The sequence below is a fragment of the Barbus barbus genome (genome assembly GCF_936440315.1).
Source record: "Barbus barbus genome assembly, chromosome: 28".
Lineage (NCBI taxonomy): Eukaryota > Metazoa > Chordata > Actinopteri > Cypriniformes > Cyprinidae > Barbus > Barbus barbus.
This window is the reverse complement of record NC_136756.1, coordinates 5,551,851-5,564,875: the sequence shown is the minus strand read 5'-3', so window position 1 is coordinate 5,564,875 and position 13,025 is coordinate 5,551,851. Positions and strand designations below refer to the sequence as shown.

General features: G+C 39.6%; 1 protein-coding gene across 1 annotated transcript; it reads right to left on the bottom strand.

Moving 5' to 3' along the window:
• Positions 1 to 1,056: 1,056 nt before the first annotated feature.
• On the bottom strand, positions 1,057 to 12,934 carry LOC306848179 (peroxisome biogenesis factor 10-like). Its single transcript, XM_079382567.1, has 6 exons — positions 12,678 to 12,934; positions 6,164 to 6,244; positions 5,682 to 6,067; positions 5,291 to 5,463; positions 1,392 to 1,524; positions 1,057 to 1,302 (listed from the first exon to the last, which is right to left on the bottom strand). Exons 1-6 carry the CDS (start codon positions 12,787 to 12,789, stop codon positions 1,234 to 1,236), a joined length of 954 nt encoding a protein of 317 aa, XP_079238693.1. The 5' UTR covers positions 12,790 to 12,934; the 3' UTR covers positions 1,057 to 1,233.
• Between the last annotated feature and the right edge of the window lie 91 nt (positions 12,935 to 13,025).

The window sequence follows — 13,025 nt, the reverse complement described above, 5'->3', positions numbered from 1 at the left end:
AGAAACTAACGCGAGCATGCAGGGAAGTCTGCTCAGCGGGGTGCTCTTGTATGAGGTTGTACCGTCTATTGGAGCACATGGAGGTTCATCTGTTTTCCTCAGGCAAGAGCATGTTGCTTGTTAGTCATATTTTGCTGTCTTGATACAAACCTGCTCAGGTATCATTTAAAAAAACAAGGTCTCGCTCCATCAGCTTAATAAAATATTCAGACATAACCATGCATGCAAACGCCCAATTATCCACAGCAAACAATTCAATTAAAGATCTAATCATGCCAAGTGATAAATCATTTGTATTCCTACATTTGGATGATGCAGTGGCAATTACGATGATCGTTAAGCTACAGCTGTACAGTATTTACAAAAATCACTCACCCTCAGGAGCATCACGTTATATTTGCTAATGCCTTCATTTTGTCATCTTCAGTTAATGATCTGTAAAATGTGGAGGAAAGTTTCAAACCGCAGAGCGCAAGATTACAACCAGATTACTGTACAACCAACCCGCTGGGAGGAGCCGGTGAATTAACTAAGCGGTCAGATGACTTTTTAAAACTTCAAAAAAAAGTAGTGTTTGTCCATGCAAAGTACTCCAGCACAATTCAAAGACCATCTTAATCACCCTGTTGAATTTAATGCAGACTAAAATAAAGCTTGCAGTCTTTACAACGGCATTTTATTTTAACATTTTAACACTTTATTTTAAGGACCAATTCTCACTATTAAGTAGTTGTTTATTAGCATGCATATTACTAGCATATTGGCTGCTTATTAGTATTAATAAGCACGTATTAATGCCTTATTCTGCATGGCCTATTTTGTAGATCCCTTACCCTACCCCATACCTAAACTTAACAACTACCTTACTACCTATTGATAAGCAGCAAATTAGGAGTTTATGGAGGGAAAACTCTTAATTAATAGTGAAAATGTTTCCTATTCTAAAGTCTTACCAAGATTTTCACCTAAAAATATGATCAAACAAAACAATAAAGACTTACATCGGAGTCTAGAGACAATATTATAGAGATGTGTGAAGCAATACAAACACCAGATGATGTGAAAATATTACAATCTTAGTTTATTTGAGGAATGCTACTATTACAATTAAATAATCTGCATAATCAACAAATTACATTACAAAACAAATTACAGGAAGAAATTTGTATTGTGATTTCCACGTCATGCGATCGTTAAACAGAGTTCAATTCCTAGTCTTGATCAACCCACGGTCTACTTGTAGTTTCTCAGGTAAACCAATCGGTGAGGCTGGAATTTCTCTCGACACAGCGGGCATTCGCTCTACAATAAGAGCAACAAAGAAAATGACTGGTCAGACATCAGTAACGCTGAACTTTACACCACTGCATTACGTTATATAACAGTCTTGCCTTGGTATTGCACCACTCAGTAATGCACTCCCAACAGAAGAGATGACCACAGGGGGTGCTGCTGGTGTTCCTGCGCTCCTCCAAACACAAGATACAGCGCGGAGAGCGAGACGGCGACTGACTGACCTGATGACTGAAAAGAAAACAACAGAGAATGCTGAATAATAGAAGAGAAACCCAAAGTATTATGAAACTCACCCTCATAACGTCACAAGTATTACCACAGAACAAATTCGCAAAGAAAAAAAAAAGAGAGGGGGAGATGAAGAGGGGAAAAAAAAGTAATATTAATATTCTGTGCCATCATCCAAATGTTCAAATGCAATATTTGAATCCATTCTGGTTTCATATTTTCACATTTCTTTTACTTTAATGACTCAAAATTGTGAAAAAGTAATGCAGCCACCAAGTAGAAGTATTAAACTTCAAAAATAATTTTCAAGATTTTGGGGGGGGCGGGGGTTTGCCTACATTAACCCTACATCTTATAAAACAAAGTTGTGATATCTTACATTAGTTTATAAAATAAATAAATATAGTGATGGATTCTATTTACACTGTAAAAATAGCAGTATTTCCTTCTACTTCTAGTAAACAGTGGCAATTATCTGCACCTCAGAACGGTAGTACATTAAAAAGTATGCAATAATAATATATTGAGCGTTAATTATCATTTTTATTAGAATTACTAAATGGATGCACCTTATTGGGAGAATAAAGCCCTTCCAACACCTACCCTAACCATACCTGATACTTTATTTTCAACTTTTCGATTATTTCCTTACCTTTTATTGAAAATAGATGCCTTTTCGATGTGATATGAGATGAGAAAAGGGAGAAGAATGAGTTCTGCAAAAGGCGGATTCTAACCCGGGTCGATCGTGTCAAGAATATGTTATACACGCTTTATCATCTACTCCACTACAGCCATCCTTTGTAATGTTGTCCAGTCCAATCACAAGTTAGTGTAAGTAGCCTATCTGCACTTAGTGTAAGACTCAGATAAATAAATAAATATTCTTACATATCATTGAAGTAAAACAACTGAAAGTGGGGGGAAAATCTCATTGTGAAATAAATGCTTTCTCTAGTTCATGTTGGCCATAATTATTGGCACCCAATTACTGCAACGTCCTTTTCCCAGGGTACCACCTCTGAGTTTTCTCCTATAATGCCTGAAGAGTTTGGAGAACACCTGATAAGAGATCAGAGACCATTCCTTCATACAGAATCACTCCAGATCCTTCAGATTCACAGCTTCTCCTCTTCAGTTCACCTCACTCATTTCTAAGGTTTAGGTCAGAGGACTGGGACAGCCATGGCAGAAGCTTCATTTTGTGCTCAGTGACACATTTTTGTGTTGATTTTGATGTTTGTTTTGGATCATTGTCTTGATGTAGGATCCAAACATGGTCCATTATATGATTTCTAACAGAGGCAGTCAGGTTTAGATTTTTTATCTGTTGGTATTTGATTGAATCCACAATGCCATGCATCTGAACAAGATGTCCAGGACCTCCGGGAGAAAAACAGGCCCACAACATTATAGATCCAGCAGTATATTTAACCGTGGGCATTGGTTACATGCTATCCCTGTTTGTACAAAACTCATCTGGTGGGTTTGCTGCCAAAAAGCTCTTTTTTCAGTTTCATCTGACCATAGAATCCAGTGCCATTTGAAGTTCCAGTCGTGTCTGACAACTGATTTTTTTCTGGAGTTTGTTTTTGGATAAGTGAGGAGAATTTTTCTTGAAACCCTCCTGAGCATCATGTGATGTAGGACCTGTTTTTTTTGTAGGCTTTCTGACCCCAAGACTCAAATCTCTGCAGTTCTCCAGCTGTGATCCTTGAAGAGTCTTTGGCCACTCAAACTCTCCTCCTCACCGTGCATTAGAACGATACAGACACACGTCCTGTTCCTGAAACATTTTTCAACATCTTTAGTTGATTGGAACTTATTAATTATATGCCCTAATGGGGATTTTCAATGCTTTAGCTATATTTTTTATAGCCACTTTTTTCCATTTTGTGAAGCTCAACAATCTTGTTCTGCACATCTGGGCCCGTATTCCTAAAGATTCTAAGAATCCTTTTAGAGAGCTCCTAATTTAGCTTAAAAATTTCTAACTAGGAGTCTTAGCTTAAAAGTGATTCAGGACCAATCTGAGAGCAACTCTGAGTGAGGAAAAGACAAAAACTTTTATCTTAGTGAGGAGGCGAGGCTGACCCCATTGCTGATCGGTCACAAACATGATCCCTGCACGATCTAATGTGTAGTGTCTTATTAACTCACTGTCATGCATTGTGTGCAACACATTTCTTCTCCCTCTTCATGTTTCGTTCATTTTCTCCACTGCTAAAGAAACTCTTAAGCCCCTTAAAAGTCCTCGTCCGTACTCCTAACAATTTTGGACCTTAAGACCGCTTTTAAGGGTTAAGATGCTTTCTGAATTACTTTTTCTTTAAATTTAAGAGGAAACACCCACATTTCTAAGAATTTTCTTAGAATTTTGTTGCTAGGAGCAACTCTTAGCACTAAAATTTTTCATGAATACGGGCCCAGAACTATATTCTTTGGTTTTACTCCTTGTGATGGATGATTAAGGGAATTTGGCCTTTGTGCTCCTCATAATTATAATCCTGTGGAACAGGAAGTCATGGCTGGATAATTTCATGTTCATAATCACCCTGGTGTGCTAAAAATGTAAATATGAATGGGAATATACTTAAGAGATATTTTACTTATAAGAATTTCAAGGGGTGCCAATAACTGTGGCCAACATGCATTATAATACATATAATATGAAATACATATTTTTTTTTTCATGAAAGATCAAAAAGATCAGCAGAGCAGATTTATTTTCACAGCCACCTTTGCTCATATTTACCACGGGTGCCAATATTAGAGGAGGGCACCATCTATCCATCCATCCATCCATCCACATACAGTGCCCTCCATAAGTATTGGAACAGTAAAGACAAAATTGCTCTGTTGTCTGTGGAGTCAAGACATTTACAAATATGATTAAAAGATGAATATGAGACAAAACTACAGAATGTCAAAGTCAAAATTCCCATTTCCACCATCAGGGCAACAACTAAGAATTTCCAATCAACAGAAAATGTTATGAAACTGCCTGGAAGAGGACGTGTGTCTATATCGTCTTAATGCACGGTGAGAAGGAGAGTTTGAGTGGCTAAAGACTCTCCAAGGACCACAGCTGGAGAATTGTAGAGAAAGATTGAGGGTCGGGGTCAGAAAACCTTAACAAAAAAATTGTCAAACAGTCCCTACATCACCACATGTTGTTTGGGAGGGTTTCAAGAAAAATTCTGCTAGCTCATCCAAAAACAAACTCCAGCATATTCAGTTATCAGACACGACTGGAACTTCAAATGGGACTGGCTTCAATGGTCAGATGAAACTAAAAAATGAGCTTTTTAGCAACAAACACTCTGGAGTGATTCTGGATGAAGGAATGATCTCTGATCTCTTGTCAGGTGTTCTCTAACCTCATCAGGCATTATAGGAGAACATTCAGAGCTGTTAAACTGACAAATGATGGTTTCAAAAAGTATTGAATAAAAGGGTGCTGTTAATTGTGGCCAATGTTTATTAGAGAAAAACATTTATTTCATAATGATATTTCCTCCCATTTTAAATTATCCAATGAAAGGTTAGATTTTTGGATTAACAATGCATTTTTTTAACTAATACAGCTGAAAATTAAATAAAGTTTAATTACAAAAAGTTAAATTATTAGACCCATAAATAGAACGGAGAGAAATCGCAGCGGAAGGAACAAGCCTTAAGGCACTACAGGTATCTTTTTCTATTAAAAAAGTGTGTTTATGAAAAAGCTTTGTCAAATGTAGGCCATGCCTGTATAGAGCGGTACCTGGGGAGCAGGTTTCTGTGCTGTTTCCACTCGTGTCGAGCTCTCTGTCTCTGCCTGAGGTTGTTAAACTGCAGTGTGAGAGTGATGCCCAGCTGCAGCAGGGACAAAGCCCCCAGCAGACGGTAACTGTTACTGATCCGCAGGTCATCTCCAGCCACATTTCCCACTCTCAGCTAAAGAAAACACATTCACACATTCACAGATCATTTCAGTAATGTCATGTACACTATTGTTAAAACGTTTGGTGTCAGTATTTTTTTTTTCCCCAGAGAAAAATGTATACGATGCATGTAACATAAACCCCTACTGTACTACTGTGCTTTATTAATACAACATTAAGGATTTTATTCCACAATACTGATTTTATAATAATTAAAGAAAAAATACTTACATAACTAACACCTGCAGCTCTTTTGCCAATGTGGTAAAAGGCTCCGGTGACGTAAAAGACGGCCACATGTAGTCTGTACAGCAGTGTGATCCCCTGCTGCAGGGCAAACATGAGCGGAATCAGAGACTTCCTCTGAGACTCCGTCAGCATCCCTACAGCTCTCTGAATCCACAGCCGCACATGTGACAACGGCCTCCACGTTCTGCTCGGCTGAGGTGCTTCTGCTTCCAGCTCATTCTCAATGCAGATTAAGACCTTGTCTAAAAGATAAGGCACAAACGTGTGGAAGAAGATGAGCGCGGTTCTGCGCATCCGTGAGGGGATTCTTCTCTTGCTGGGGTCCACCTGGATGATGTTGACATACTCCTCGCCCAGCGTCTGATAGCCTAAATGAAACGGACCACAAAACAAGGCTCTCAAATTCAACAAACACTCATATGAGGAACACATCAGCAGTGCTGCAATGCAAGGGAATAACTCACCAGATAAAGTTGTTAAGACATAGTACGTCAAATCAGACAGTAATTCAATTTCCTTTCTCCACTGAAGCCAACGTCTAGAACCTCAAGGAGAAAAAAAACACAAATCTTTGAACAAGCAGCTCTATTAAAAGGGATATATAACAGAAAACAGGATTTTCCTATTTCAAAATAAAAATTCAGAATAGGATACTACTCTTGCAGTATGTAGTATGCATACTATGTGGATTAAAAAAAAAAATATATATATATATATATATATATACAGGTCCTTTTCAAAAAATGAGCATATTGTGATAAAGTTCATTATTTTCTGTAATGTACTGATAAACATTAGACTTTCACATATTTTAGATTCATTACAACACAACTGAAGTAGTTCAAGCCTTTTATTGTTTTAATATTGATGATTTTGGCATACAGCTCATGAAAACCTAAAATTCCTATCTCAAAAAATTAGCATATTTCATCCGACCAATAAAAGAAAAGTGTTTTTAATACAAAAAAAGTCAACCTTCAAATAATTATGTTCAGTTATGCACTCAATACTTGGTCGGGAATCCTTTTGCAGAAATGACTGCTTCAATGCGGCGTGGCATGGAGGCAATCAGCCTGTGGCACTGCTGAGGTGTTATGGAGGCCCAGGATGCTTCGATAGCGGCCTTAAGCTCATCCAGAGTGTTGGGTCTTGCGTCTCTCAACTTTCTCGTCACAATATCCCACAGATTCTCTATGGGGTTCAGGTCAGGAGAGTTGGCAGGCCAATTGAGCACAGTAATACCATGGTCAGTAAACCATTTACCAGTGGTTTTGGCACTGTGAGCAGGTGCCAGGTCGTGCTGAAAAATGAAATCTTCATCTCCATAAAGCTTTTCAGCAGATGGAAGCATGAAGTACTCCAAAATCTCCTGATAGCTAGCTGCATTGACCCTGCCCTTGATAAAACACAGTGGACCAACACCAGCATCACTGACTGTGGGTACTTGACACTGGACTTCAGGCATTTTGGCATTTCCCTCTCCCCAGTCTTCCTCCAGACTCTGGCACCTTGATTTCCGAATGACATGCAAAATTTGCTTTCATCCGAAAAAAGTACTTTGGACCACTGAGCAACAGTCCAGTGCTGCTTCTCTGTAGCCCAGGTCAGGCGCTTCTGCCGCTGTTTCTGGTTCAAAAGTGGCTTGACCTGGGGAATGCGGCACCTGTAGCCCATTTCCTGCACACGCCTGTACACGGTGGCTCTGGATGTTTCTACTCCAGACTCAGTCCACTGCTTCCGCAGGTCCCCCAAGGTCTGGAATCGGTCCTTCTCCAGAATCTTCCTCAGGGTCCGGTCACCTCTACTCGTTGTGCTGCGTTTTCTGCCACACTTTTTCCTTCCCACAGACTTCCCACTGAGGTGCCTTGATACAGCACTCTGGGAACAGCCTATTCGTTCAGAAATGTCTTTCTGTGTCTTACCCTCTTGCTTGAGGGTGTCAATGATGGCCTTCTGGACAGCAGTCAGGTCGGCAGTCTTACCCATGATTGCGGTTTTGAGTAATGCACCAGGCTGGGAGTTTTTAAAAGCCTCAGGAATCTTTTGCAGGTGTTTAGAGTTAATTAGTTGATTCAGATGATTAGGTTAATAGCTCGTTTAGAGAACCTTTTCATGATATGCTAATTTTTTGAGATAGGAATTTTGGGTTTTCATGAGCTGTATGCCAAAATCATCAATATTAAAACAATAAAAGGCTTGAACTACTTCAGTTGTGTTGTAATGAATCTAAAATATATGAAAGTCTAATGTTTATCAGTACATTACAGAAAATAATGAACTTTATCACAATATGCTAATTTTTTGAAAAGGACCTGTATATATATATAAGGCCCGTAGCCAGCCTATTGGAGGGGGGGGTTCTTTTTTTTTTTTTCCAAAAGTGGACCTTTTTCAGTTCCCACCCATTTTGGTATTTATTTTTTAGGTTCCAATGCTTCATTTTGGTGACATCTCATTCACAAATTTGTGCTGGATTAGCATGTATCTTAATGAGCACAATTTTTGCTGAAAAATATTTAATGTTGTCAAACGGCTTATCAATATCATGTACCACCTTCTTCAGTAAATATACACAAATACTTCCACTGCTCCGGGTGTGTGTTCACGGTGTGTGTGTGTTCACTGCTGTGTGTGTGCACGTTGGATGGGTTAAATGCAGAGCACCAATTCCGAGTATGGGTCACCATACTTGGCAGTATGTCACTTCACTTCACTACTTATTAAAGCAATAAGTTACTTAAGAGCTGTGAGTGACATTATTAATGCAATAAATGCACAGATCTGTTATATTAACACACATCTAATATTGTTTATGATCAGGGGCATTTCTAGGATTTGAAAACATCAGGGGCTAATGGACGTGGTTGGGGGCTCATATCATGGTCATATAAGACTTAGTGAGGCAGTGGTGGGTGGGCCTGTTTCCTTATAGGGGGGTCCGGGGGCATGCCCCCCTGAGAGAACATTTTATACATTTTAAATTTAAATGCATTAATCTGGTGCACTTTGAGAGTTCAAAAATAAGAGCTCCAAACCATTTTCAGTGTGCAAATTGAACAAACAAAAAAAGTCAATGACAATCTAAAAAGCGTCTAGAACCGTGTTCTTCTGTGACCCATGCTACACACTCCAGTCCCAGACCTTTCTACGTCTGGGCCCTATGCAGTCTGTCCTCCTTTTCAAAACACAAATATCAACAAATATAAAGGAAGGAATTTTAGTTAACTACTTAATTTTATTTTACTACTAACTTTAAGATCTGCAGAAATTAAATTTCTATGGTATGAGCGGGATAGGGCAATGTCTAGTAACATATTAAACCGATTTCATGATTTACAGCTCTGATATGTCACGGTCCTGCTGGTGTGCCCTGGTTGGCCACCAGATGTGACTGTGTGTTTGTTTGAGCACATGGCTTGTTGTTTGTGGTTTGTGCCATGTGCTCTCCTGTCTATTGTCTGACCCCGCCCTCCTTGTTATCTCATTATTGTTTAAGTTACTTCACCTGTGTCCTCCTCATTTTTCTCCCCATTTATTCTCCTGGTGTCTGCAGTCCTGTGCTGTTTCGTTGTTTAATGTCAGATGTTTGTAGTCGTGTGTGGTTATGTTTGCATGTACTGCAGTTCTCTGCCTGCCTGCCTGTTTTTCCCACTCTGGGTGGTTTTTGTTATTATTAAAAGACCCACTTTTCTCCTGCATTTAAGTCCTCGCATCATCTCTCTTCCAGAGCCGTGATAGAACGAAACAGCCAAATGAGGACTCAGCGGAGAATGGGCTCACACCATCCACCAGCCTCTAACGTCAGCAGCCCCCTCTACCAACGCATCCTCCAGTTTCAGGCCCTGAGCTCCCTCCGTCAGCAGGGCACTGCCACTGACGTGAGGAAGTTTGCCCTGAGGTTCGGTGGTGCAGCAGAGGGTTTGGGGTACAATGATGCGGCCCTCAAGGACCTCTTCAATAGTGCCCTTGAGGAGCCCCTGAACGGGTGAAGGATGAGGGGGCTGGACCACCTGATGTTTGGTGAATTTGTGGAGTTCCTGGCACGTTCCCCAGCTAGGGTGGCTGGTGTGCCTCAGGCAGTGCTCGCCGAAGCTGCAGCGCTCCCAGTGAGGGCCGACAAAGCTGCGATCCAAGGGGTGTCAGAGACATCGTCTGCCGCACCCAGTAATTTGCGTCCGTTTCCGGAGTGTCTCGGGCTGATGCACAGCGTGCAGGATCCCCCGCTGATGTCGGTGAGAGTGCCGTGGTCTGCTCGTGGTCTTCCCAAGGTGGCGGTGCCCGCTCACGGTGCTCCCGAGGCGGCGGTGTCCGCTCACAAAGCTCCCGAGGCAGTGGCGGTGTCTGCTCACGGTGCTCCCGAGGCGGCGGTTCCCGCTCACGATATACTCAAGGCGGCATTGTCCGCACACAAAGGTCCTGAGGCAGTGCCGGTGTCTGCTCACGATCCTCCTGCTCTACCGGCACCACCCTGGCACCCTGGTCTACCTCTGTCTCCAGGCCCTCTGCCGTTACACGGGCCTGGCCCACCATCCCTCCCCCGATCTGCCTCTGGCCCACCTCCCTCCTAGACATTTTATTTTCAGTTTTAGTGTGTGGAGCGTCTGGAATCTGCTCCTTAAAGAGGGGGTTGTGTCACGGTCCTGCTGGTGTACACTGGTTGGCCACCAGATGTCACTGTGTGTGTGTTTGAGCACATGGCTTGTTGTTTGTGCCATGTGCTCTCCTGTCTATTGTCTGACCCCGCCCTCCTTGTTATCTCATTATTGTTTCAGTTACTTCACCTGTGTCCTCCTCGACTATGCTGAGAACATGACAAACACTTAATTTCTTTGAATTCTTGAAACTTTTCCAGTTATTTTTCCTCAACAAAATAAATATCTTAATTGAAAAATGATGAAACTTAATTTCCTAGTTTCTGCATGCTCTAATGCAGGGGTCACCACACTCGGCGTCCTGCAGAGTTTAAATACTCCTGAACTAGCTAATCAAGGTCTTGCTAGGTATACTAGGAATTTCCTGGCAGGTGGTGTTGAGGCAAGTTGGAACTAAACTCTGCAGGACACTGGCACTCCAGGACCGAGTCTGGCGATCCCTGTTCTAATGAGTGATAGGCTATCGTTTCAAATCATGAAATAGGTTTGTGTTGAGTGACTACAGCACAGTTTGCATTGCTGGCTGCAATATTAGTAATATTACTTTTTTGTATCTTAAAAATGTACATTTGACAGTAGCTTGAGGATGCAGGTGTAAATTCATGTTCATTCTAAAAAAACCTCATTTTTATATGGTGAAATTTAATTATTCTGACTGTTTGAGTTATTAAAATTAACCCTTGGTCTTCCATATAGCATATGTAATGATAACCAGTAAAAACACAGGCCTATAGCACCTCAATACCACTGTATAAAAATTTACTTGGCCTACATGGTTCTAGGTATTTGTATGAAGAACAGTGGTCTAATAAGTTTAGTATAAATGCACAAACTAGCTTAATCACAAAATACTGTAATTATATTCCATTACTCCTTTAATACATGTCTACATTAAAAATATACCAATACAATTCGATATATCCCTCATTTCTGCCGCAATACCATGGTGCAGTTAGTGTTACAGTAAAATAAATCCATGCTAAATGATTCTGACAGTGTTTGTCAGCACGGTTTCATCTGTTTAAATCGCCGATTGTGTCCTTCGCTGATTTCAAGCGCTTCATTCTGGATCTCACAGCGCTGTTTAGTGCTCGCTAGTAAACGCATCTGCTCTAAACTTGCGCCCCGCTACTGTTTGAATTTGATCCGAGCGGATAAACGGTCCGTGTGGCGCACTTCAAATGACTAGCACATTCAATCCACAGCGCGATTCTTGTCTTTCCTTCCCCAAATTTAAGACTTTTTGAAATTATTATTGTTTTTTCTTATACTAATTAAGGTATTTAATACTTTTTATGGCTTTGAATGTCGTTGTTATTTAAAAGAACACATAATTTTTTTTTTTTTTTTTATTAAATTCTAGATCTTTGGCAGTATGTATATATATATATATATATATATATATATATATATATATATATATACACACACATTGAACAAAATTATAAACGCAACACTTTTGTTTTTGCCCCCATTTTTCATGAGCTGAACTCAAAGATCTAAGACTTTTTCTATGTAAACAAAAGGCCTGTTTCTCTCAAATATTGTTCACAAATCTGTCTAAATCTGTGTTAGTGAGCGCTTCTCCTTTGCCGAGATGATCCATCCACCTCACAGGTGTGTAGGGGTGGGCGATATGGCAAAAATATCATAACACGATTCTTTTTAAAATATCACAATCTTATGATTTTATCACGATTCTTTGTTATGTTGGTTGTACTGTTTTGTCTGAGCAGTACAGACAAACTAATCAGTAGTTTCAGTAGTTTATATTTGTTATTTAAAAATAAGAACAGATACACATTACAAATACAAATAATATACAAATAAAACAAACAGTGCTTTATTTTCAGTATGTATATATATATTATTTTATATTTTAGTTTTTTTATTTGAATTTTTTTATATATTTTTGTTTCAATTTTAGTCTTTTTTAATGTGGTTTTGTTATATATATATATATATATATATATATATATATATATAAAACAATTGAAATACAATTTTAATTGTGCACTTAAATTTCATATTGATTGTTTCATTTTAATTCTATTCTGGTGGATAGTATAATCAGTATAATCTCACAAATGTATATGTTACTCTTTCTATGTGCAAATGGTTCAGCCAGTCAACACCTTGTTTAGTTTGAAATAATGGAAAGGCATACTTTACAAATTAAATATTACATTTTAAAAGTACTAAATACTAAATTATGACTGTTTTGGTAGAAGACATGTTGATTGGTAGGAGTAGTTTTAGGTGAGAATGAATTGGTAAAAATAAGCAAAATATAAATCCTGCATTCAAGTGTGTTTGTGTTATTTACCAGCAAATGTGTGGAAGAGCTCATTGGCGTTGTTTGTCAGGTTGTTCTGGTAGAACTCATCCTTCTGACTCGAGCGGATCAGCTGCGGCTGGTTCGCCGGAACTACAGGCATTGCTCTCTTCGGTGTACTTACTAGCAATCCATCTATCTCATTTTACAAAAACTATTACGTTTATGAATGCATTTACTGGTCTAGGTCAGTCTCCTAACTGTGCACGCTTCTAGCACTTCCGTGTTTAGTCACGTGACGCTCACACGAGCTCTCCATTGGCCGGTTGGAAACAGACGCTGATTTGAGATCAGTTTTGCTGATGCAGTCTTACTGAGCTGAGTTCAGTATCAAGTCTA